This window comes from Nannobrachium achirus, assembly GCF_963921795.1.
Source record: "Nannobrachium achirus genome assembly, chromosome: 19".
NCBI classification, from domain to species: Eukaryota; Metazoa; Chordata; class Actinopteri; order Myctophiformes; family Myctophidae; genus Nannobrachium; species Nannobrachium achirus.
The window spans coordinates 3,040,794-3,067,689 of NC_137826.1; the positions used below are offsets into that span (position 1 = coordinate 3,040,794).

Consider the following 26,896-nt stretch of genomic DNA (forward strand, 5'->3'; position numbering starts at 1 on the left):
AGTCCCACTCCCCCCCCCCCCCCCCCTTGTGACGCCCCTGCTCCTTTCCATATTACATGTACCTGGCTGGCTGCAACATTTGCCCATCTGCACTGGTGCTCTGCCTATCTATAGTAAGATTCAATAGGAGGCTAAATGAATGAATGCAGAGCATGCTAGGCAACCAGTTGAATGCAAATGAGGTATTGTAACAAATTACATACAAATGTATAATAATGTCTGAATTGACGGAGCCCCATAACTTATTGCCACGTTGATTTATTATTTTACAGTGATTTAAAGAGATAAAGGGTTAAATGTAGTCTCATCAAAAAAGTAAAAATTAATGAATGAATGAAAAAAGTCAAAATAACAAAATAATAATTATATATATATATATATATATATATATATATATATATATATATATATTCATGATAAAGATAATCAGCATCCTCATGTTTGTCCTCAGCCTCCCTCAGTATTTCTGCAACAAATCTGTGTGTGTGAATAGTACCCTCCCTTTCATGCATCTCATTAAACGCAGCCCGTTCGTTCCGTTGTGGTCTATAGGTGAAGTAGCCAGGCTCTGTCTCTCTCTCTCTCTCTGCCATACTGAAGCAGGTGTCCAACATGGCGATCACTGGCGACGGCTCTTTCGCAACTATCCTCTTTTTATTCATGATTCCAGCGGCTCTTCACAAAGGTATGGACCTTATTCCCCCGTGCTATCGTGACAAAATGTTGACCGCACTTTCTCCGGGCTTTATCATCCCGTTGATGATACGGCGGGAGCATCGCATGGATGTTTTCCCGTTGGCGTCTACCAGGAGGAGGGCAAAGCTTTCTGGTCGTGCCTGGAGAGAGAGTGCTTTTTGCTTGTTGTACTGCATGGATGCTATCGCCTCTTGAAAACACTTCAGACAGTGCAAAACTGTCCCTAAAAAGTTGGACTAATGCGATTTTTACCCCCGGAGAAAGACCGAGGTGACTTTTGTGCATCTGATTGTTGGAGTGGATCATCCATTTAGAGATGTTTGTGTCGCTCAATGAATGCTGCGTCGTAGGAGAGAGATCACTCCGTCCCCAGCTCTCTCTCTCTCTCTGCACAACTCTAATAAACATGAATTATATGTATACGTCTCTTTTTAAACAAAACATGGCCAGTTATTCGGTTTGCAGACTGCGAGGAAAGAAATATACCGGGAATGCTTGGAAACGAGTGTTTGTCTCACAGATTCTTGCCCCGTCCGTCTACTTTTGTGCACGGTGTTTGGTGTATATAGTATCCTGTTATTTCAGTGTAATACACCATGAATGAATTGTAGCGTAGGCTACTGCCTTTATGCGACGCGTTGTTTGCGTGTAGATCGGCTCCTCCAGGCAAGCGATACCGTCGTACTATTGATGATACAATTAAAGATTTATTACAGGGATAGGAGAATAGGGGCCACCACGCTGATAGAATAAAGGATTGTGACGTGACGTTTTGTTTGTTACCAGTCAGTGTGTCATCGTGCGTGCGTGCGTGCGTGCGTGCGTGTGTGTGTGTGTGTGTGTGTGTGTGTGTGTGTGTGTGTGCGCGCGCGCGCGTGCGTGTGCGTGTCTTGGCGGGCTGCGTTGTGGCGCGCGTCCACGTTCATTTGTGTGTTTATTACGAGCACGCGAACGGCAAAGTGTCGCTAAATGCACTTCTTTCTCGTGGCGGAAAGAAAAGTCCGCTGTGTTTGTTTTCAGCGACACTGACTGGATGCTACTATACGCCGATCGTCTTCTTTTGCGCATCGATTAGATGAGAATAGGTTAGGGACGGGTAGCAGCACAGGTTAGAGTAGTAGTAGAAGAGAGCTGCTGTGTTGTTGCGTGTCCGTCCATTGCTTCTGGCAGGCAGATGTCTGATGAGGACTGATGATGGGAAAAAACGCGTTTTGTTGACCATTCTACATGTTGCGACAACTGCCACACAACGGACTCTAGTAATGATGTTGTTGTAACCATATCAGTACTAGTCCGCTATTTCAGTCTGCTGCCCCCACGGCGTGCACCATGCATGCATGACTACTACGGTGATTCATAGATAGGCTACTCGTTTGTTCACACACAATGTGCATGATCTCTGCGTAATCCAGGAAATGTAGCTATACGTATAGATGTCCATTAAACGCCCACGTACAGAATGTGCTTTCCTATACTGTATTATGCGAGTTCAACTGACAGCGAGTCTCTTACAAACTTACTGGTTTTGTGAACAACAGAGGCACTGCGTGTGCATGGTTGGTGGTTGGTCACTGCTGGGCAGCCCGCAACGCAGATTTCAAACAAAAGCTTCTGGGCGCACTTGCACAAAGCATATCAATTATTTACCTCCAGCACACACACTGTAGGCCTACATTATGCTAAGCATTGCAGAATTTCCTCTCCTTTTTTATATATGAAGTTGCTGCTGCAGTGATGGTGAATATTGCAGCGTAATCGAGCTATAAGGCAGGCTGCATTGGTTCGTTTTTTTCGCCAACTATAGTAGGTTATATTTTGGTGCAGGCTCACCTCTCATAGGCTGCTGCTACTGTACTGTCATCAAATCTCAGAAGTGCTCCAAATGGAATCGATTTTCTCAGAAAGCATTCAAAGTCCACTGAATTACATTGTCATCTCAGATGTTTCAAAAGGGGTTAGAATGGATCCAGTGCTGAAGGATAACATTTACCCTTTTGAAATTAGGTAAGGCATTGAGAGCCATCTAACTCGGTACTAGTATTGCAATATGGATTTTCTTGACCATATTGAATGCTTTTGAGGATTTCTTTATGGTCTGGTAGGGAATTAATCGGTTGGATGAGCTTGGCTCAGAAAAATCGCAGGAAGCATGTCACAGTTAGATGGTTGAAATGCCAACGATTCAGATGGTATCACATATACATAATAGAACATGGAAATTAGGGTATTAAGTCTTAAGACATGGGTATGAAAGTCTTATCATAACAAAGTGACATTTTGGATTTACATATCAATAAAGTGCACAGATGAAGGGAATCAGCAGATAAGAAATGTTCATGATATATGGCAGGGTTCCCCAATAGGCAGCTACTGTCTGGCCCCCACCAACCCAGTAATAATGGTGGTATAAGAGCAGCAACAACACTAGGATATCATCATTGTTGGGTGGACACCTCGTATCTCCAAATTTGTATGTTCTTTCGCAAAGTAAAGCCCTGCTTCATCATACAAGGCCGTCGCACAAAAGTAGTGAAAACAGCAGATCTACAAGCACACAACGCCTCGCAGTGCAAGGCGTTGTGTGCTTGTAGATCGGCTGTTTTCACTATTTGAAATCATTTTTAAAATGATAAATGCAAAACGAACGGTTTTGGACATACACGATTTTCACCCGACAACGACGATATCTGAACTGTCGCTGGAGTAGCGGGAACGCCACCGTCGCCCCCTGCAATGTTGTGGCCCTCGGCTTGGTACCGTAGACATAATTTCGGCCCTTGGGGAAAACGAATTGGGGAACCCTGATATATGGTGTATCATGAACACTGAAGATTTTGTTTACTTGTAGCTTTAGCATTTGTCTGGAATATGAACCCAGGATGTCCGATTAATAACCCCACAGAAAACAACGTACCCACAGTTTGCACCATACTGAACTGAAAAACAGTCCCATGCTAAATGGGGATGCTTGGTTGGAGTAATGGAGTTAAGATGAAATGGTAAATGGTGCATTTACTGTATATTGTGCCTTTATCCACAGCGCTTTACAGAGATTGTGCATTACATTCACCCATTCACACACACAATGACGGAGGAAACCATGCAAGGCACCAACCTGCACATGGGAAGCAACTAGGGGTTCTGTGTCTTGCTCAAGGACACTTCGACACTAACTCTGGGAGAACCCGGGATCGAACTAGGAAGCCTTCGGGAACCCTCCGGGTCCTAAGACGGCAACTCTACCCCTGAGCCACTGACACCCCCTGGACATTACTCTGTTCTCATCTGTTGTCTAGGCATTGTGGCCATCATTGCAAAACATAATTATAAGGGTTATAATGTTTCTTCATAGCACCCTCTTGTTTACAATTCTCATAGTAAGAATGGCGAGAGGAACGTATATATGGCAATAAATTGAACGTTTTTATGCACTGGAAGTCAGCTCCCGAGCTCGCGCACTAAAGTTATGCTGAAACACCCCCGATACTTGAAAGTATTTTCATATAACTGGAGTGGAGAGAATATGGATGTGATATTCATCTTAACTGCAGAGGGGAATGGGGAGTCGTTGGGAGGAAAAACATCAGTGAAGTGAGTGGTGCGTAGTGCATATAGTCGGTGATGTACCCAGGCTGGGAGCCTGTGATTGGCTGATTTCTCTAAGGGAGCAAACAGCTTGGAGAGCGGTGCATAACAGTGTGCCATTCTGTGTGTAAAGTGGATTTGTTTCTTCTCCCAGCTCTCTTCATTCATGAATTCCATGAAATCTCTCTTACTTGCGCTCGATGGTTCAACTGTTATAGCCTAGTTGGGGACCCATCCTTGTACATCAGTCAAGGCATTGGGCGTGTTGTTAGATGTGTAATTCAAGTCCACGTTGTCTTTTGCTGCTCCTATGCAGGCTGTTGGTCCATGGCAGGTGTGTAAAAGTAATTTGCTTCAATGTTCATTCCCCTCACTGAGCTCAGAATGAACAGGACCGTTTACTTTGAAATAGACTAGTGTAGCCTAAACCTTTATTGTCAAAAGCCCCACAATCAGGAATGCTCCATGAATAAGGTAATGCTAATATATCGTTTCTTTTAACATCAGACAGGTTTAAATTTGCATCTATGAATGGCTTCTACTTCATACTATATAGGCTTGGCTCTTGTTCTAGACAGTAGCGGGCTCTGTGATTGAAAACAGGAGTGAAAGTGGACCTGTACATTTGTTGTTCTCCCTCTGTGGCGCCCTCAGCAGTAATGAAGAACAATGGCTTTATTTTGGGAGGGAGCGGCCCTCAGCCTCAGTGCATCACCCCCTGTCTCTGTCAGACTCCAGCAGCGGTCCTCTAGGCAAGCTAACAGATGACGGGGCTGGGTCGCATCTGGCCTCAGTGCACTTAGTGTAATCAAAGACAGGAAAAAGGCTTATGGCCCACTTGTTAGTGAGCTGCCAACTGATGGGATGTCAAATAAGACCCCTGAATTCCCGGAGATGTGCGAGGGGAGGGCTGCAATCTGCCATTTTGAAAGTGGCCTTACTGTGCAAAGCCTTAGAAGGATGGGGCACCACTTATTAGACCATAAACAGTAGTAGCGGCAATATCTTCACGTTACAGTGCTCAATACAGCAGGCTTCATGCATGCTGTATTGCTTACATTCAAGATAAAAAGAGCAATATTGTAATTTGTATCCACTAGAGGGTGATTGTGTTCATCTGTTCAACTAAAAAATGACCATAATGTAACATTTCTACTGCAATACTAGCATGAAATAACCTGGATCTTTAGGACATGTTGAGGTAGATAATTAAATTTCCTCTGTGCAACGTTAAAAATAAATGAGAAAAATAAATCTCTTAAAAACCGACTCAAAAACAAACAAAGGAGGGATACAACTTTGCAGCAAAGGGGATGAAGTTGGATACAGAGTGAGAAGTCCATCATGGAATTCTTTTTTCTGAACAAGGTGTCCTGTTTATCCGGCAGATATTTCCAGTTTATTGTATGCTTAACAAAGGCAGAAGATTTTACATAATTTGTACCTTTAAACTAGATTAGGTGAAACATGGAATACAATTAAAAATTTGTCAAACATCCGAATGTGCCATTATGTTTTAAATAGAGATGTTACCGATCAATCGGCAATGGATCGGATTAGGCCGATCAAAGCGCGATCGGCGATAATCGGTGGTTTAGATCAAAAGGTAAATTCACCGATCCGATCCGATCGGTGCATCCGATCAACCAGCCGTTCAGTATGCCCACTTGAGGCCATTTTGGGGTATTGATTTCCACAGTGCTGAAGGAATAATTAGTTACTGCTATGATAATAAATACATAGTAATGCTGGTAAATAACTATAAGGCAAATATATAAATGAATTCATGAGTGAATTAATTAATTAAAGTTAAAACATTAACATTTAGAAAATATAAATAATATATAAATAATAACTTGATCGGATCGGTGATTGATCGGTATCGGGTGATCAAACTTTTGTGATCGGTGCTCGGTGATCGGTTCCAAAAAACCTGATCGGACCATCCCTAGTTTTAAACAACTCTGCGTTTATTGTACCACGCACCATAGGCCTGTATGAATTGCTGGCATCAATGCCCTTCAGATCAAAGGGACTCAGTTATAGCAGGTGCCTTTTCAATGCAACAGTGAAGTCATGTAACACACAACCCATCATACTTTGGATTATTAGTAGAATTATTAACAGTTATCTCAAAAAGGCTACATATTCGAAACTCCTACGATTTTATGCAGTTGATATAACAAAGTTATGAGTTTGCTGCAAGTCTCCAGCCACCCAAAAGACTCATCAGCTTAACCATCTGGAGCGAGTTTGAACCAAAACACAGTGGGTGCACTGACCTCATCTCGCTGCTGCTAGCTTTAAGCCATCAGCTCCCCTTTGTACCATTTACTGGATTTAAGCTACTGCTGTTGTTGGAATGAAATGTATGCCCATGCTGTGGGCTGTTGTTGTCTTCTTTTTCCCAAAACCAATGGTGGGTTCAGGTTGTGGATGCAAGGTTATATTATTGGACAGGCTGTGGATTTAGTTAGGCATTGTGCGCAAAGCGTATTTGAAACACCTGATTAATTAAACGGTTAAATGCAATTATGCGGTATCGTTGGCGTTGCGCTTCCCTGTAGAGTTATGTAGGTATACTGTACTGTAGTCTCATGAATGATTATAATTATGAAAAGGAAAGTGACTAAATGAATGGGACATGATACTGTATATGGAAACCTTTAATCATCTGTGGTTTTGATGTTGAGGGGTGGTTGTTCTGTGTGTATTCTATTCTATTCTATTCTATTCTATTCTATTCTATTCTATTCGAATGATAGAGTTCAGCCCTCATAATGGGGCCTGATCCTCTAATATGGTGTCCCTTTATAAATCACAGTCAGCCCCAGCTGGAAAAGTAATCAATTTTGTTTTTTGATTTTACAAAAGAAAACCATCACCTTTCAGATTTCCCCTTTTGTTCACAGTTGGAGGCGACCATAATCTTGCTCTCGTTATTTGATCACGGAGTGGTGTGGGGCGTGTTTGTTACGTGTTTGCCGCTACACAAGTGGGTATATTTTGCCAGTATTTTCATACAAATCAAGTTCAACAATGAATAAGGAACCAACGCATGTAATTTTGGTGCGTACGCCTGAGTAAACAATACGTCTTGCACTTTGTTGTGCCGTCAGTGGAGAAATGAACGTGTCCTTTTGAATACAATATAGGTATGCATCAACAAATCATGCCTTGTAGGCTTGACTGATCAGTATTCTCCCATCTGGCATTTGCATAACACTCTAGCATGTATTACATCCCTGTGCATGAAACCCTGCAGGCTGTTACACTGGCTCTCGTAGAACTGGATCACATCTGCCCATTGTGTTCGGTTCCTGCCCATTGTTCCTCTGTTGTTGTTGCCCTGGCCGATGTTGTCGAGACAAATGCTATAGATGCTAACACCATACAGCCCCTATTTATCTCTTTCTTTTTAGTTTTACCCCAATTCATTCCTCCCCACACACATTTGTGTGTCGTAAGTCACTGCTGTTGTATCCTACTGACTCACCTGCCAGTGGGGAGCCCACACTGGGAGGACGTAGAGCAAGGGTCTTCAACGATCTTCAAAGATCTACAAGCTCACAACGCCTCACGCTGCGAGGTGTTGTGAGCTTGTAGATCGGCTATTTTCGGCAAAGTGCTTTGGTGTAGAGGGGAAAAAGAGCGGCCTTGTACAGTGCGAAAGGTCAAGTTTATTAAGTATTGACGGTTCAAGTGGTTAAATATCTCAAAACACAAACTGACATGAATCCAAAATACACTGATTATTGTGCTGTCAAACAATGAAACTATATTGAATCTATGAAGAGGTTGTGGGGGTCCCTGCTTCATCTCTCTCTCAACTAAGGGGTCCTTGGCCTGAAAACGTTGAAGACCCCTGACATAGAGCCTTCTTCCTGCTCCTCCTGCCCAACAGACCCTGCTGATGGGTGCCGCCTTCAGCCCATAGGAATACATGCAGTGACAAATGTCCCCCTCCCCCCCTCCCCCTGACAAACACGGGCCAGTTGTGTTCGTATGGATAGCCGCTCGACAAAGCTGGATGCACTACGGTGGATTCAAACACACAACCTCCACTGTGGTGGGCATGCACTTTACCGCGGCGCCACCCGAGCACCAGCTCTTATTTCTCATGGCCTCGTCTGATGTTTCGCAAAGGGAGAGTCAACAAACGTGTCCTCCTCGCCTGCTGTCAAAACCACTGATGCTCCTCAAACCACTGATGACCTCAAAGCGACACGTCTTGCACGCGCGCAGTCATGTTGCCATACCTTAGCAACAGGCATGATACATTTATTTTAAGAAGTACATTCTATTTTTTTTCCCAAAACATGTCTATAGTTTCTTGGGCTGGATATGGCAGTCTGGAACAGTTGTTCAAGTGCGGCTAAACTTGACATAATATAGGCTAAACGTGCCACAATTAACAATAATGAATTGCACCTGTGCAGCTGACCTGCGGAACCTGGGAATATACTATTCTGTCAAGATGGGGAGATTAAAAGTGTGGAGAATATAATTATAATACCTTGTTACATTTTGCATTTGTAGTTATTTTAATGTAATTTAACAACATAACCAGCGCAGATAGACAAAGAGACATTCATGGATTTATATTGTAAAGTAAATTGTATTCTCCCCCCCTGGACCCAGGGTATGGCAGCTGCATACCCCTGCCATACCCAATTGACGCCCCTGCCCCAAGATGAGATGCTGAGGGGGAACATAAATATACAATGATGTGTCCTGGTTCTGGGATTCACAATGTTGAGGCCAATGTCTTCCACTTCACTAGAAATTAAAGGCAATGTTTGAATGTGGCTGCTTTTCGAAGGCAGTGCCCCGGCTCTTTGAAGTGCGCAGCCTCCACTTGGACTGTCAGGATTTCTTTTTTTAATACCTTCCACACTGAAAATGGGGAAGGAGCAGTTAATCCACACGTACTGTAAGAATGTTTCATTGTATGGTGGGGGCTGGAGTCGAGCAAACGGCCAGCTTATTGATTTGTCAGCAGGCACTGCAAAATTGACAGGGCATGGTAGGGTCCTTTCGTTCCTACTCTGTTTGGACACTACTCTGTTTGGACACTATCTGTTTTTGATAGATTACCGTAGTAAATATGTTGCCGGACGTTTGTTTAGTTTGTTAATACTGATGCTACAGTGGCATCAATCAGCTGAGCGGTCCCAGCAGTATCAATGAAAGTGTTCAGATTGAGATATTTTCTGTGAACGCTCTAATCCCACGAGTGTCAATGGACATATCGATTTGAAATTATATTCTTAAAGAAGTGCTTTTGGTGTCACAAATAATTCCTATTATGATCAAAGTGAATGCACTGTGGAGAGGCCCAGGGTGATATGAGTTGTGCACATTAGCCCCTGCAAAGCTTCAGTTTGTCAGGGTGTAATTATGAAGTAGCCAATATGTAACACCACATCTTCTCCTTGTCTTATGCGACAGCGTCGGCACATTGAACATCCGCCCTCAATTAGCAAACCCCCGAGAAATAAAAGTTTTACACTTTCCATATTTACAAGTAAATCGACCAGCCCTCCACCTTGAACACAGACTGGAAGTTTCCGACCACCTCATTAACGCATGCTTTGATTGCATCTAGTTACTGTACTGCAGTTAATGACCTAAGTAATTGAATTCTCACATAGTGAATTTGGAGACAAAACCCCACCCCCACCCACTCAACCACTGCCACTTACACAGCCGATCTGCCTGCTCCAGTCGCTGGCGCTGCTCAGCCTCCCATCTCAGCCTTTGCTATTCGCTGACCCGTGACACTGTGGTGCTATGTCTCCGCATACATCATATTGCCTCCCACACAGAATGAACTCCCAACGATTGTAGCCTTGTGAGGATCTTATGAGTGCTATTTTAAATCCCATACAACATCCTTATGTCTCATGTAGCAGGTCAGCTACTCCATAGATCACCGAGCTAAGCGTCTGTTAAGTGAAGCAAGAATTTGTGCCAGGTTTCTACTTAGAGTCTTAGGCTGTAGACCTTGGCTCTCATTATTGGTGAAATATAGACTAAAACGGGCCAGCCTTCCTTTCCAGTGTGATTGCAACTCAAGAACATCATGTAGTAATTACAACCAACTTAAAAGTTAATTGCTATTTCTTTTTCTTTTCACTTCAAAATAATACATAGCCACTCACTGATTTGATTCGTGTCATTGCAATGACATTCATAACTTGCCCCCCAGTTCTTTTCAGATCGGACGGATGATTGCAAACCACTTGCAAGATTTACTAATATTCAGTAAAGATGAAAATCAATGATTTCCTACAAAGAGCGCAAAGGTGAAATTCTGATGAAACTCAGCCTTGTCGGATGAAACGGGACCAGATGGTAATCAATCCAGTGTCTCGTCTGTCATCTAGAAAAGTTGTCATTTCACTCCTCCTAATATTTTGTCACACTAATGACAAAAGTGGCAAGTGTGAGTCGTTCCATGGATGTGGGCTTAGCATGACAGACATGTCTGTGTGGAAAGAAAGAGGAGATGTGCATGCATTTAGTAGCCAAACCAAAAAGAGCAGAGGCAAATGGAGCCTGTCAGCAACATTAACAAAGCAGTTCTTTACCAACTTTAATCTATAGATATGACATATAACAATAGTGGAAATAGCTGATGTACAAGCTGATCTACACAGCCTAAAACAAAAAATCCAAACATTGTGACATGAATGTAATATATAGTCGTTGTCGGGTGTAAACTAGTGAAAAAAGCCGATCTACAAGCATAGAGCGAGGCGTTGTGTGCTTGTAGATCTACTGTTTTGACTTGTTTTATGCTACAGTCTTGTATGATGAAGCACGTCTTTACCTTACGAAAAAACGAACAAATTTGAGAATTGGAGATACAAGGTTTCTGCCTGACAGTGATGATACAGTATGTCATTTTGGGAGAGGTCAAACATTGCATAAATCCTTGGCTCTTGCACTTTGACTAGACGCATACTGTACAAAGACGACTGTTGATGTTTGCCTCATGTTATTTACACAAGAGATGAAGATTAACTGTCAGGGAGCAGACATCGCCTGAAACATCCGGTGATTTACTGTAGTTCTGTCGATCCATCTTATTCTATATTGTTTATTGTCATATTTCATTTCACTTCCATATGAATGTTCCTTTATGCATTTCCAAATACAGTTGACAAATGACATTGATTTCAATGATAATGAGACATTAATCGGCTGTAATGGAGAGTTTTCAATTCTTCTCTTTCTCACTTTTTTTCTTCTTTTTTCCCCCCAGAACTGGTTATTTTAATCAGATATCAGAATGACCACAGTTAATCATCAGACAACATGCATATTGAATTTTTACCCCTATTATTAAACACGGCTTCCCCCAGGCATTCATTTGAGTTAAAATTGATTTTCAGACTTTTCCCGAGACCCGTGCAGAGTAGTTTTAATTTTATTTGATTTTGCCCTGATAGCACTGAGTCTCTAAGGATTCCAATGTCGGTCATGATTCCACCCGTTCCATCCTTCCACCACTGTGGCACCAAACAACGCCGCTAGCCGGGTTGCCATGAACTTTGTACTTTTCGGCCTAGAATTATTGAATGCTTTAACCAGTGAAAAATAGCAGATATACAAGCTCACAGCGCGGCACCGAGTGCCGCGCTGCGAGCTTGTAGATCTGCTATTTTTGAAAAAGTTGTGAAAATGTGTGCAAATCTTTGAATATATGTATTTTTAAAGCGAACGTTTGTAACTAAAATTTTGCTTCTGGGTTGGTCCCTGGAACTAGATATTTTGAGATGGGGGTCCGTTGCCAAATAAATATCAGTTTGGGGGTCCTTCACATGAAAACGTTTGAGAACCACTGACATAGTAGTCTCTCAAGAACAGACTAACTGAGCTCCATTTAAGTGAAAAGGACCTTTTCTTTGACGATGGCGAGCCAGATTGCTGACATAGAAACATAGGTTTTTCAAAGCATCTTAGAAGGATTCAAAAGACACTTATAGAATCGGGTCAAAATTCAAATTTCCAAGATTTTTCTAAAATAGCAGATCTACAAGCTCGCAGCGCTGTGAGCTTGTATATCTGCTATTTTTCAATGGTTAAAGCATAAAATAATGATACACAGTATAATGTGTACCCGTTCTGAATGGGTTAAGGATGACGTCGCTGTCGTGCGGAAAACCTTGTATCTCCATTTTTTTACTTCGAGTTGAGGTACTACCCTGTGCAACAGGGTCAGGCGGAGGCAGTAAGAATAGCTGATCTACAAGCTCACGTCACAATGCGGTGCATCATAAGTAACACGTTGTGAGCTTGTAGATCTGCTATTTTTGAAACATTTCGAAAGTGACTGTGGGTTTTGTAAATATGACATTATTAACAAGAGCGTATGACTAAATCACAACCACAATGGATCCATTATACATGGTTTCCATCCAACGGTGACAAGGACTAATTGTTATGACCCCGTGGCCTTCCTTGTAGTGTGACCCTTAGGCCTCTCTTTAGATCTATCTATATTGCTATTGCTTTAATTGATACTTCCTAATAAATCACTATTTCGTCATGCCACGATTACTCCATAAGATTCACATCATGAGCGCCAGCCATTTAAACATCCAAAGACTCATAGGCTCGTTGCCACAGTCATGCCGTAAGTCCGCTGTCACCGAACGACCACAGCAACGACAGAAACGCCACCCTCGAGTGTGCGGATCAACCGCCTGTCGTCTAAAGCAGATCCGAGCAAAATCACAGTTATGACAAGAAAACAACGATGATGTCAAGATTCGCTGCACTTTAGTCGCTTGGCACAATCCAGCATGAGAACGATGCAGACAATAGCGTGGCGGTCCCAAGGACACACAGTGCTAGTGCATGGCGGACTTGGACAAGGCTGACACAGCTACAGTAACAGTAGAGTGTCCTGTATGATTCTGAGCTCGTGCCAGCGGGTAATTGACCATGGCAAGAAGATGTACAGTGTGTTCTGTTCTCTCCCGAAAATTAATGAGCAGTTGAGACAATCAGGCTTTGTTTAAAACCATTTTCACCTAAAGCATAATAAACCTTGAAATCCTACTGTAGGTCGATCGTTATCTTGAATTAATGTTTCGTGATTATTGAGCGACTGTTATTTGAGCCATAAAGTATGTAGTATAGTATAAAATGTTAGTCCTAACAGTTAGAAATGTGCTTTTGTGAAATTGTGAGCCATCATGCTTGGAAACATCAATGTTAGATTGGGACATTCTTAAAAGATACCCCTTCCATGTGTCGATGGTTAAAAATGATAGTGTTAATACTGATAATTTGACATTTCGTGGCTATTTTATGTGAATTCATCTTTGAGAGTAAGAGGATTGGATTATACTTTGCGGGTGTTTCAGTACAATGCATGCGTTGCTCAGGATCAGGTATATTTCTTCCACAGAGAGAACTGTACTGTTGTAAGTGGTTTATTTGCTTCACTTCTCTTTGTAGAAATAATCACATCTCCCTGAATTACAGGGAAACAAAACTGCATTGTGGACTGTTGTCACAATGCATACACAGTGGTTCAGAGATCAAAAACGCCCACCGCTATAGATGCTGTATCACATCAGACAATTTGAATGTCAGGGTTATAATAATTATAATCTTACTTACAATTAAGCCATTCAGAACGGGTACACATTTTGTGTATCATCATTTTATGCTTTAACTATTGAAAAATAGTAGATATACAAGCTCACAGCGCGGCACCGAGTGCCGCGCTGCGAGCTTGTAGATCTGCTATTTTTGAAAAATCGTGAAAATTAGAATTTTGACCCGATTCTATAAGTGTCTTTTGAATCCTTCTAAGGTTTTTTGAAAAACCTATGCTTCTATGTCAGCAATCTGGCTAGCCATCGTCAAAGAAAAGGTCCTTTTCACTTAAATGGAGCTCAGTTAGTCTGTTCTTGAGAGACTACTATGTCAGTGGTTCTCAAACCTTTTCATTTGAAGGACCCCCAAAATGATATGTATTTGGCCACGAACCCCCATCTAAAAATATCTAGTTCCAGGGACCACCCCAGAAGCAAAATTTCAGTTACAAACGTTCGCTTTGAAAATACATTTAATCAAAGATTTGCACACATTTTCACGACTTTTTCAAAAAATAGCAGATCTACAAGCTCGCAGCGCGGCACTCGGTGCCGCGCTGCGAGCTTGTATATCTGCTATTTTTCACTGGTTAAAGCATTCAATAATTCTAGGCCTAAATGGGTTAAATAATTATACACTTGAAAAGAAGGGGGGGATTCAGCACAAAACATAATAATTAGATTAGATGGCATTCCTGTAAACTCGGGAGAAAGGAGACACTGGGACTGGGAAGAGAAATACATTTGGATTCTTTAAGAACCGCACAGTACAGTATATCCATTCAGCTATCATCGCTAATTAACCCACTTTAGGATAGTTCAGTCAGTATAAATACCTCAGGCGTTTAAACATTCCTTTCTAGCTACAGTAATAAAATCTACGTAAAATGATCAATGCAGATTAATTGGCATAGAGCAGGGGTCTTCAACAGGCCAAGGACCCCTTAGAGGGATGAAGCAGGGACCCCCACAACCTTTTCATAGATTCATGTCAATTTGTGTTTTCAGATATTTAACCACTTGAGCCGTCTTTACCTAATAAACTTGACCTTTTACTATGTACTTAGTCTTCTCTTTTTCCACTCTTTTACACCAAACCTCTTTGCCAAAAATAGCCGATCTAGGCGTTGTGAGCTTGTAGATCTGCTATTTTTGGCTACAGTTCTCAGGATATGGACACTAGCATTCAAGTTGTTAATACAAAAAGAATTGGAAGATTTGGAGGAAACCTTGTAGTAACTCTGAGGACCCCCTGTTGAAGACCCCTGGCATAGAGCTCTAGACTCAATATACACCGTCACTGATGTTCCCGACTGATGTTACCGACAATGGTCAAGTAATGTTATAGGCTATAGAAGGCCTACATAGGTTTCCCTTGAATCAGACCTGTAATAGTACATAGACAAAATTTGCATAGACAAAACTGTCTATGAATAGGCCAATTGTTGATTTTTCTGTCAAATCCCATAAGCTTATGATGCATTGTCGATGCACACAAAGAAACTAACTGTGTGTGTGTGTCTGTGTAGAATGCCACATGGCAGATTCAGTACTTTCTCCAGGCAAAGAGAAATTTGACTCATGCTTCCTTTCTCCCACATACAATCAGCTCTTTGGTTTGGACAGTTTTGAGGCTGCCGGTGGAGTAAAGCCGAATGACATACTGAAGCAGATATGAAGCGGCTGCGGAACTACCGGCCCTTCCCCGCTTTTACCCAAGAGCCAAACCATGCGTATCGGTTTTGCCTGGTTATTTGACAGCTTCCCCGGGCCAAATGGCCCTCAAAACACGCTAAATACAAATAATCTCTTAACCCGTTTAGGCCTGGAATTATTTTATGCTTTAGCTATTGAAAAATAGCAGATATACAAGCTCACAGCGCGGCACCGAGTGCCGCGCTGCGAGCTTGTAGATCTGCTATTTTTGAAGAAGAAAAGAAATATGCGGACATTCATTTTGTAACTCAAATTTTGCTTCTGGCGGGTCCCTGGAACTGAATATTTTGAGATGGGGGTCCGTGGCCAAATACATATAATTTTGGGGGTCCTTCACATGAAAAGGTTTGAGCACCACTGACATAGAAATCCTAAACCTAACACTAGAAGGAATTAGAAGACACTTATAAAATCGGGTCAAAATATTCAAAGACTTGCACAAATCTTCAAGATTTTTCAGCTGTGAGCTTGTATATCTGCTATTTTTCAATAGTTAAAGCATAAAATAATGCGTTCCCGGAGTAAATGGATTAATACTGTATAACATGTAATTCCGTTATCTAGCTGTAGGTGTAATGTGCTTTCATTAGGACATTCCGGCACCCAGTAGCTTTGGAGCTGGAGTTGATAAAGTGTCTCGACAGCCGTCTGTGTTTGGATGTCAAAGGGGGACCCGTCTGTCCCCGGTGGTTAATTCACGCCTCGTTTCCCCGCTAACCCAAAACAATCCCTATCGCTGGCATCTTTTGAAGCTTTGTGCTATCAAACGTTCCTGCATGGACAACTGTACGACCAGGACCCCCTTGGAAACGAGGGGGGATTATGGTGCGCCCGGGCTTGTCTTTGAGAATGATCAGTCAGGCCTGTGGGGAGGGAGGCCTGCTGTAATTTTCCCTGTGAGCACAGCCAGCAGTATGTATCTGCAGCATGCACTGCCTGGAATACATCAGTGTTGGAAAGAGTACTCAAATGTTTTACTTAAAGTAGGACTGTCATCTAAAGGGGTACTGTCACTTTAAAAAGTAATCTTAAAATATTAGTTAATATGTTTATGATGTCATTGTGATAATGCGCAATTATAAGCCAATCAAATTAATTGACTGTACTTAGACTACTTACTGCACCCATGCAACGCATGGGTGGTTTGGGCTTTTAAATGGACTTCTCACCATAAAGTTTGGGACTTGAGCTTGATAGGTAGGTAGGCAGGCCATACGGTTCCTAGAACTCGAACGAGTATTACACATTATAGAATCCAATTTAGGCTGGATATTAAAAGCTCCCCTACTTTCATACACAGCATAACGTGTGTGTGTGTGTGTGTGTGTGTGTGTGTGTGTGTGTGTGTGTGTGTGTGTGCGTGTGTGCGTGCGTGCGCGCACGTGTGTGCGTGTGTGCAGTATGCGTATTCCATGCGTATAACAAGTTAAGTTAGTTCAAATTGCCTTAACATTGCCATGGAAAAACAAAAACAAACTAATTAGCTATTGCAAGTGCAGTTGAAATGGGGTAAAGTGTGCATTAGTACAGCCTTACCTATTGTATGAGATTAATATGTATATGGTGTTTGTCTCACCTTTCTCATCACATTCACATTCCTTGGCTAACTTCACAATCCTTATTGCTTTTTCCCCCTGCCGTCCACTGCTGTTTTACCATAAATAATTTATAATTTCAAATCATCCAGTGCACACACAAATCTATTATGGCAGCCCAATCTTAAGCTCTCATACTGCTTCCACTTTATTGTGCTTCGAAAAGCTTTGGACAACATTCTGCCTTCTGCATGACTGGGATTAGGCAGACTTTATACTCCCCTAGGTTGAAATTAATCTCCAACTAATAGGCTCCCTACTGTCACCAACCAATAAACTATTTTAAGGCCTCTTGGGTCCAATTCACCATTGCAGTAATATATCTCCTTAGCAAAAATAAATGAAATAAAATAAACATGTTGTTCATTAAATTCCTATTAATATCATATTGGTTAATATATCACACAGCCCAATAGGTGGTTGCCGCAAAGATATATGGCACGATCATTAGGTTACTGTAACTCTTAAGCCATTTAGACCTGAACACAAATCTGTGTCATGTTAGATTTGAACTACTTTAACCATGATTATTTTATGCTTTAACTATTGAAAATTAGCAGATCTACAAGCTCGCTTGTAGATCTGCTATTTCTTTAAATCGTGAACATTTGTGCACGTCGTTTTGACCCACTTCTATGAATGTCTTCTAAATCCTTCTTCTAAATCAGTGGTTCTCAAACGTTTTCATGTCAAGGACCCTCAAAAGTACATGTATTCACCCCCATCTCAAAATATGGGACCACCCAGAAGCAAATATTTGAGTTAGAAATGTTCACTTTTAAAAAGATATATTCAAAGACTTGCAAAAAAAATCACGATCTTTCAAAAATAACAGATCTACAAGCTCATAGCGACATGAACTTATATATCTGCGGTGAAAGCCGCTTCCAAGGAGTGGCTTTGTGTGTCCCGTACGTGTCCATATATGGTCATTCCAGTCCAGAATGAACAGGCTTTGTCTGTCCCGTACATGTCCCGTGCATGCAGAATTGAGGATTGGTCAAGCTTCACATGACAATTTGGCCCTCCAGATAAAATCATTCATTCATTCAGAATTCATAAAAATATAGAACTAAAGCACATAGAATGTATAGATCTAGAAAACAGATTGTATCCACAAGTTTCCGCGGGAGTTTACTGGAGACTATCAGGACCAAACTTCCGGGTTTAACAGCAGACATACAAGCTCACGTCGCGTCGCAGCAACCCGTTGTGAGCTTGTAAATCGGCGGCGGAACCTCGGTGCAGACGTTTGCGCAATGCACTATGGGGCGTAGGAAACTCGTGAATAGATCTAGAACACAGATGTCATAGCTCTAGAACACATAGAATAAAAACTCACCGCTTCACTTCGAACCGAGGTTTGATTATTCAATAGTTAAAGCATTAAATAATTCTAGGCCTAAACGGACACATTCACACGTGCGCATTGCATTGAACATTTTACAGATTTCCAATGCAAGTGTCATCATCATACTCAAGGCAATAGGCTCTATGCATATACGCCATTTTGTTCTACTTCTGGGTGTCTTTCGACTTCCTTCACAGGTGTTACCAATGATACTAATGAAGGGTCTGTTCCATTCTGGTCAAACAGAGTCAGGGTGCAGCTATTGTGCATGTTGGCTCACTATGGAAACACTCTGCTACACCAGTGGCTCTCAAAGTGTCATTGAATGGGTTCCAAATGTCCCCATACAGGTGTGTAACTCTGACAGTACAAATGGAGGCAAATGGACCTGTAAGGGTCCATTTGATTCCATTTGTTGATTCCATTTGTACAGAGTTATGGGGGTCCTTGAAATTAAAGAACCACTGTACATTAAATCAAACAGACCCTTAATTAGTATTATCAGTAACACCTGTGAAGGAAGTCGAAAGACACCCGGAAGTAGAACAAAATGGCGTATATGCATAGAGCCTATTTCATTCCAGGTTAGGAATGCCACGATAATGGGGGGAAGCATATTACGGTGCACACGGTGACCTACAGTGATCACAAACAAAGCTGACCTTTCCTTTACTGTCGCATGCAATCACTCATGCGTCCCCAAGCAGAGCACCCAGCATTAAGGTTGTGCTGCCTGCACTTAGAAATATTAATATTTGATAAAGGCTAAGATATTGTGTCCTTGTATGCACCATGAAAATACTTATCTCGGGCTGACATGAAAATGTCTGGAGCTCAGCTGTTTAACAGTAGCTAATTTATTTTTCTTCTCACCCCAAATGGATTGCGCGCATGCATATTCATTATCTTGCTTGCTCTCTCATCCAGTGTCAGCTTTCAAAAGACTATTTATGAGCCTATTAGAATGCATTATCTTAGTCCTGTTATTTAGCCCATTTAGGCCTAGAATTATTGAATGCTTTAACTATTGAAAAATAGCAGATATACAAGCTCACAGAGCGGCACCGAGTGCCGCGCTGCGAGCTTGTATATCTGCTATTTTTGAAAAGTGTGCACATCTTTGAATATATGTATTTTTAAAGCCAACATTTATAACTCAAATGTTGCTTCGGGTGGGTCCAAGGCTGGAACTACATATTCTGAGATGGGTGTCCGTGGCCAACTACATATCATTTCATATCATTCATCAACATACGTTTTTCAAAAACCTTAGACGGATTTAGAAGAGGACACTTATAGAATTGGGTCAAACATATTCAAAGATCTACAAGCTCGCAGCGCTGCGAGCTTGTATATCTGCCATTTTTCACATCCAAAGCATAAAATAAAGGTTAAAGTGGCTCAAATCTAAAGTGAAATGCGTACGCGGTCCAAATGGCTTAATGCTAGTAAGACATTTTTGTGATGAAACAGTGGGTGAAGAAACTGGTGTAACCCACATTTCTGAAAGGATTGCAAAAAAGTGCAGCGAAGCACCCATGTTTGAGTAATGATTATTGAACGGAGGACAGTGTAGTGTGCGCCCAACAAATGGTTTCTAAAGCAGCTTGTTTGAAAGGCGTCGAGTCACTCGTTCACTAAAATGTGAGGTAAGCTGTTCTCTATTGTTCTTAACCCATTTAGAACGGGGTACACAATTTGTGTTTCATTATTTTATGCTTTAACTATTGAAAAATAGCAGATATACAAGCTCACAGCGCGGCTGCAAGCTTGTAGATCTGCTATTTTTGAAAAATCGTGAAAATTAGAATTTTGACCCGATTCTATAAGTGTCTTTTGAATCCTTCTAAGATTTTTTGAAAAACCTATGTTTCTATATGTCAGCGATCTGGCCAGCCATCGTCAAAGAAAAGGTCCTTTTAAATGGAGCTCAGTTAGTCTGTTCTTGAGAGACTACTGTGTCAGTGCTTCTCGAACCTTTTCATGTGAAGGACTCCCAAAATGATATTTATTTGGCCACGGACCCCCATCTCAAAATATCTAGTTCCAGGGACCACCCAGAAGCAAAATGTGAGTTACAAACGTTCGCTTTGAAAATACATATATTCAAAGATTTGCACACATTTTCACGGCTTTTTCAAAAATAGCAGATCTACAAGCTCGCAGCGCGGCACTCGGTGCCGCGCTGTGAGCTTGTATATCTGCTATTTTTCACTGGTTAAAGCAGTCAATAATGACTAGGTCTAAATGGGTTAAATGACCATTTGTACAGCAAGACGCGTGGGGCACTTTGCTGATCTCCAGGATAAAGCTGAAGGACTCTTTCAGAGACGGTCCAACCTTATTACAAAGCACTTTGAGAAGTTTAGACTCAACTCCTTATCACATCAGCGTATCGCGAGCTTGTATCGTCCGTTTCCGGTGTGTGACGTGATTCGCGACCAAGTGTCAGGCCTTAGCCATAGTCAAGCGTTACTAACAGCTTATAAAGATCATTATTGCTGCATCACGCACAAGTCGTCTACACCAGGCACGTGCACACACAGACATCAAAGAGGGCTTTTATCTGTCTGTAAAAAAGTGCCCTATCCAGACCATGAATGCAGTTTTTACTGTGGTGAAAGAAATGCAAATGCCCCCTTTCCATGCCATACCTGAAGGCAGCGTTCAAGAGAATTGCCTTAATGTCCAAACTCTCCTGAACTTGAATGCTATTTTCTATATTTTCACCAAAAGGCCCTTTTAGCCTCTGCCTCCCTAACTTTCTCTGCATGTCCCTGGTCTGGGTACTGCCCATATGTCCGAAATCTCATTAGTCCTACATCTCATTAGTCCGAATTTAGTTAGGTTTAGGTTTTAGGGTTAGGTTTAGGCATAGTTTTACTGAGGTTAGGGTTAGGGTTTGGGTTAGGTTTAGGCATAGTTTTACTGAGGTTAGGGTTAGGGTTTGGGTTTGGGTTTGGGTTAGGTTTATGCATAGTATGTTTCACCAGGTTAACATCACCAGATTCTGACCATTGGGATGTAGGAACAATGGGATTTCGGACCAATACCATGGCTGTGAACTTGATATTCAACACATGTTTATCATTGTAGGCTGACTAATATTTGAATTGATAGATTCTTTATTTTGCACCATTTTGTTCTGTGGGTTGGTTCAGGCAGGGCAGAGTGTGTTAAAAAAAAGACAGGAGTCGTCAGCGCACAGCTTCAAGAGATTAAAGGTGGGACAGCCCAAATAGCTGAATAGATATGCATCCTCTTAGGTAAACATTGACCACTCATCGATCCAGGCCTCGAACAGCAACTGGAGAAGGCAAACAAACGACTAAAAGTGGAAGTCTGACAAAACTTGCCCCTGTGTTACACTTTCAATTTGAAATCACAGTGGGCAATCGCTGTGACATTTATTGCGGTCGGCAAAGCGTGAAGTGTAATTGCTGGGTTGAAAAGACAGAACTGAGCGGCGCCATGGCCCAAGAGTTTATGGATCCTATTGGTCTCAGTCAGTGCACATAAAGTTAGTGTGCTTCAGCCCGGCCTGTAACCCTGTTGGTATGGTGTTAATAATGAAGACATTCAGTTTCAGCACCCCCCCATCTTAGCATCATCTATCATTCATCAATAATCACTGGAGTATTAAAACACTTGAAATAGGAGCTTAGGTTTGGAATGTGATGGAGTTTGTTTGATCAAGGAAGTTTGAATTTGGGGGGTTGGAATAAGCTCAGAAAATCGATGCTGGGCACGGCGGGGTAGCGCAGCGGTAGCGTGCCAAAATGGAACATGAAAACTCTCCTCTTGGATAGGGGATTCTCCTATTTTTGTCTGGCGTTTGAAAGCGTGCTGCTGCTTTGGCCAACACATTTAATGCAGCCCATTATACTAGCTTAATTTTGTGATATCTGAATGGCACTTAGGAACATGTCCTGTGACTGTCAGTAATACCTTGAGCTCGGAGCACCGTGAGCTCATAATCAAATAGTCTGGGAGAAGTGGATTGAATTCAGAGCGCCTCCCTATGATTGGCGTCTGTCAGTCCCACTGTGGCAGGTGTTAATCTGCATGCTAATTTCGGTGCTATGCTCTTGGCTGGTGTTCAGAAGTGAAAGTGGATAACTCTTTTACTCAAAGGAGGGCTGCAATATTAAAATGAGGTGAGTCTATGTAGCCTATTTGGTGTAATCTGCATATTGACACAGGTAAATATAGTTACTTAAAAACGACATGCTGTTAGGGGCACGGTGGCGCAGTGGTTAGCGCTTCGCCTCACAGCTAGAAGGTCCTGGGTTCGATTCCCGCCGGGGGACGCTGTGGGCACTGGCGGCGTGTTCCTCCTCCGCGTCATCAGCGCCCACACCCTAGGTGGGGTTGGCGATAGGGCCTTTCTGTGTGGAGTTTGCATGTTCTCCCCGTGTCTCCTAGGGTTGATACCCTCACAAAAACATGCACGTAATCCTGGTGTCAATAATGCCTCCCCCTGGCCAGCCGGGGCGCCTGATGGAGGGGAAAGGAACTGGTTGGAATAACGTGTTCCTTCCACGCGCTACGTCCAAACCAGGGAAATCTCCACTGTCAGGTGAAAAGAAGCAACTTGGACTCCTCATGCATAGAAGGAAGCATGAGGTCAGTCCGTTGTCTCCCCAGGCGCGGAAGAGGGAGAGCAGAGCCCAGGATTACATAGGCAAGTAGCACTGGGTGAAAAAATGGGTTACAAAATTGTGGGATAAAAATTATAAGAAAAAAAAAAAAAAAAAAAACGACATGCTGTTAGATTGAATATTATACTTTACTATTAGCTACGAATATTTTCTTGCCGTCCATACGCAACAGTGTGCGCTTGGCACACCGAATCCCCCTTCTTATCCCGTATTACAAATCATTACGGTAAATGCTGCTTCCAGTTGTCATCATTTAATAAGGCACACAAGCTAGTCGATTGCATCAAGCTGTGCCAGCAATGTTCCAGGAAAGTCGGTTTTCTCGAGCTGTCTGTTTCTGTCTCCACTCTTCTCTCTCCATATCCTGTCTTCACAGGAGTGTGTGGAATAGACCCTCTTAAGAGGGAAGCCGGTCTCGTACGGGCATGCGTGTCCAAAAAACGCAGAGTTCCTGCTGATCAGTATGTTGTTTCAGTCCACTGGTTTTGCAATGGTTTAGTTAGCAGAGGTTTGTCTATCATTACAGATGGTAGCTGAAGTTTCTTCGTTGTTGTCTTGATTCAGCGTAGTTTGGAATGCAATGCAATAATAACGTCATGGGTGTTGCTTTCTGATTGACAGACTGTGCCTTAATGAAGTGGTTCGCAATCCTTTCAGGCCGCGACCCCCAAAATAATCATATTTTAACTGGGGACCCCCTCCCCACCCTGACGAGCGCTAAGAGTTGAGGCAGTACATTTTGTATAACACAGTTCTATTGTGAAAATAGCAGATCTCTGCTATGTTCTACCTCTAATATATGGCAATTTGGCCAATGTTTAATTTGTCATTTTAGAGGTATTAAAAAGTCCTCAAATTGTAACTTTAGAAATGTGCATATACCCTCTATACACTTGAACGTTATGTTGTTTTCTCACTACTGTTGAGTGAGAAAACAATGTTGCACATTAAGTTAATCTTCTGGGGACCCCCCAAAATAATTTGGGGACCCCCAGGTTGAGGACCACTGCCTTAATGCACATGCTTAAATTATAAACTGAATCATGGCAGAATAGATTTAGGCAGAGTTTACTGAGGTTATGTTTAGGAATACCAGATAGATAGATACCAGCTAGGTCAGTTTTTTAATAGCCACATAAATCTAAAATGACACAGATGCTTTACCGGTTGAATGAATTAACTGACTAATTCCTTTTTAGTTGCTATGGTTACGTTTAGGCGTGGGTTTTTTCCATGGTTACGGTTAGGGTAAAGGTGTCGTGTCTCCACACCAAACAGCCTACAGGAGACTACTTCTGACTGTACACAGACTGCAAAGAACTGCAAAGAACTGCAAAAAACTAAGCACTTTTATTTTTTCAGACGACGCCGACTGTAGTTACTGTATGGCAGTGGTGCCAGGTCTGCTCGTTATAAGCAACGTTGATCCTGTTTTCCTATAATGTTGCTAGTTGTGGGTTGCTTTTGTTTGGGCTTGTTTCTGAAGTGTAGTTGCTTATTTGGCCTTGCTTTCAACATTATTTTATAAAATAACTAATGTAATAGAGCTCAGAGGTGAAACTGGTCGCTGCTTTTGGGCTTATTTTCATAGACCTGGTCGCTTATTTCACTCACAGAATCTGGCAACCATACCCGGAGGCACTGTGTGTTCTCCGTGCAGAGGAGAAGGGAAAAAAAAGAACAAGAACAACACGGGGAGCTGCTGCACTATTTACTAGCTTTGCTTTGGATCAGATTGGAATAGGAACTGAGAGTTGAGATTGAGAATATGGTATTTAGTAAAAATATGCAACGGGAAAATGTCTCTGGCTTATTTTGGCTTGGTTTTGCAATAGCAAACTATTCTACAACTCCCTCAATCTTACCAACGGCCAGGGGCGACTGAACAAAACTGAGCAAGTCCAGTTTTCCAGTTTTCGGTCGATAGCGTTCCCGACCCGCTGCCGAAACCTGACGATGAGCTCCCGTTCGGCAACCGACGCTATCCGCCGCTATCCGCCGCCGATTCGGCCACGAATCTGTTTGGTTAAAAGTGGCCTTAAGGATTTGGGCTGGATCTACAGTATAGCACTAAGAGTTTCACATGCCACCCCAACGTAATCAAAATGCAGGCGGCGACAACGCGGCAGCCGGTCATTAATCCATTTAGACGCAAGCTGAGACAATATTTCCCAAAATAGCAGATATACAAGCTCACAGCGCGGCACTGAGTGCTGCGCTGCAAGCCTGTAGATCTGCCATTTTTGAAAAAAACGTGAAAATATTCAAAAGTCTTTGAATATTTTGACCCGATTTTATAAGTGTCTTCTAAATGGTTTTTTTTTTAAAGGTTTTTTTTAAAAGCCTATGTTTCTATGTCAGTGGTGCTCAAACTTGTTCATGTCCGCGGACCCCCATCTCAAAATATTTAGTTCCAGGGACCCCCAGAAGCAAAATTTGAGTTACTGTATAAATGTTCGCTTTAGAAATACATATACAGTAGGCCTATATATAATCAAAGATTTGCATATATTCAAAGATGTTCAAAAATAGCAGATCTACAAGCTCGCAGCGCGGCACTCGGTGCCGCGCTGTGAGCTTGTATATCTGCTATTTTTCAATAGCTAAAGTATAAAATAGGTCCAGGCATAAATGGCTTAATCCACGCGGGATGCTTTTATTGCTCTGAGAGCCCGGCCAGCAGAAATGGAACAAGCCGAGACAATATTTCCCCGTTCTCTGAAGCCACCTCATGTATGACAGAATGATGCCAGGGTTCTACTTTGTTGTTGCCAACGTCGCTAATTAGCTTTGCAGAAATCGCCGCGGTCCCATGGTTACCTGTGACATCTGCTGCCGCGGAGACTTCGACCTTCAAAGCGCAATTGTAAGAAAGCATGGGTGCATCGGGGGGAGGTCATTCAGACAGTCCAGATATGCGTAACCCCTGTACCTGCTGACGCCTCATACCAGGTTTGTTCCGCTGACCCGCCTCGCCACTGGCAGTTGGATGCCGCGAAGGAACAGCATGGAACCTGAATGTTAAAGGAGTGTTTTTTGGTTTTTATTTTTTTTAACAGGGCTTAAACTTCAATTAGGCTGGCTGAGATCCCCCATTTGTCTCTCAGAGAGTGCCCAAGCAATCAAAATGACTTCAAACCAGCCTTTTAATTACACATGCATCGAAACACACTGTGTGTCTCTGAACCCCCGTACACAAACTTCTGCGCGGCATCTTACAGGGACAGACGGCACGCGCAAGGACGCACGTCCGTTACTACGCACGCGCACACACACACACGCGCACACACACACACACGCACACACACACACACACACACTGAGAAGTAGCTCTCAGTTCCCTAATAAAGTTTAATTTTTACTGCCTCCCCCTGGCCAGCCGGGGCGCCTGATGGAGGGGAAACGAACTGGTTGGAATAACGTGTTCCTTCCACGCGCTACAGTACGTCCAGCCGTGGAATCTCTCCCCTGTCAGGTGATAAGAAGCGGCTTGAACAACGCATGCGTATAGAAGGAAGCATGAGGTCAGTCCGTTGCTCTCCCCAGGTTGGCAGAGGGGAGTGTATAGCGCCCAGGATTTACATTCGATAATTGGGCACTGGGGTGAAAAATGGGCTACAAAAATCGTGGGATAAAAATGTAAGTATAAGTATAAACTGTTTCATTTTTTTGCAG

General features: G+C 42.5%; 1 protein-coding gene across 3 annotated transcripts in view; it reads left to right on the forward strand.

Annotated features, from left to right (window-relative positions):
- The first annotated feature begins 551 nt into the window (after window positions 1-551).
- Window positions 552-26,896, forward strand: part of cadm1a (cell adhesion molecule 1a) — a 484,161-nt gene continuing 457,816 nt past the window's right edge. For all 3 annotated transcript variants that reach the window (XM_080749745.1, XM_080749747.1, XM_080749746.1), the window contains exon 1: window positions 552-685. In XM_080749745.1, the coding sequence (XP_080605871.1) occupies window positions 613-685 (73 nt within the window). In that variant the 5' untranslated portion in view covers window positions 552-612. The remainder of the gene's footprint in view (window positions 686-26,896) is intronic.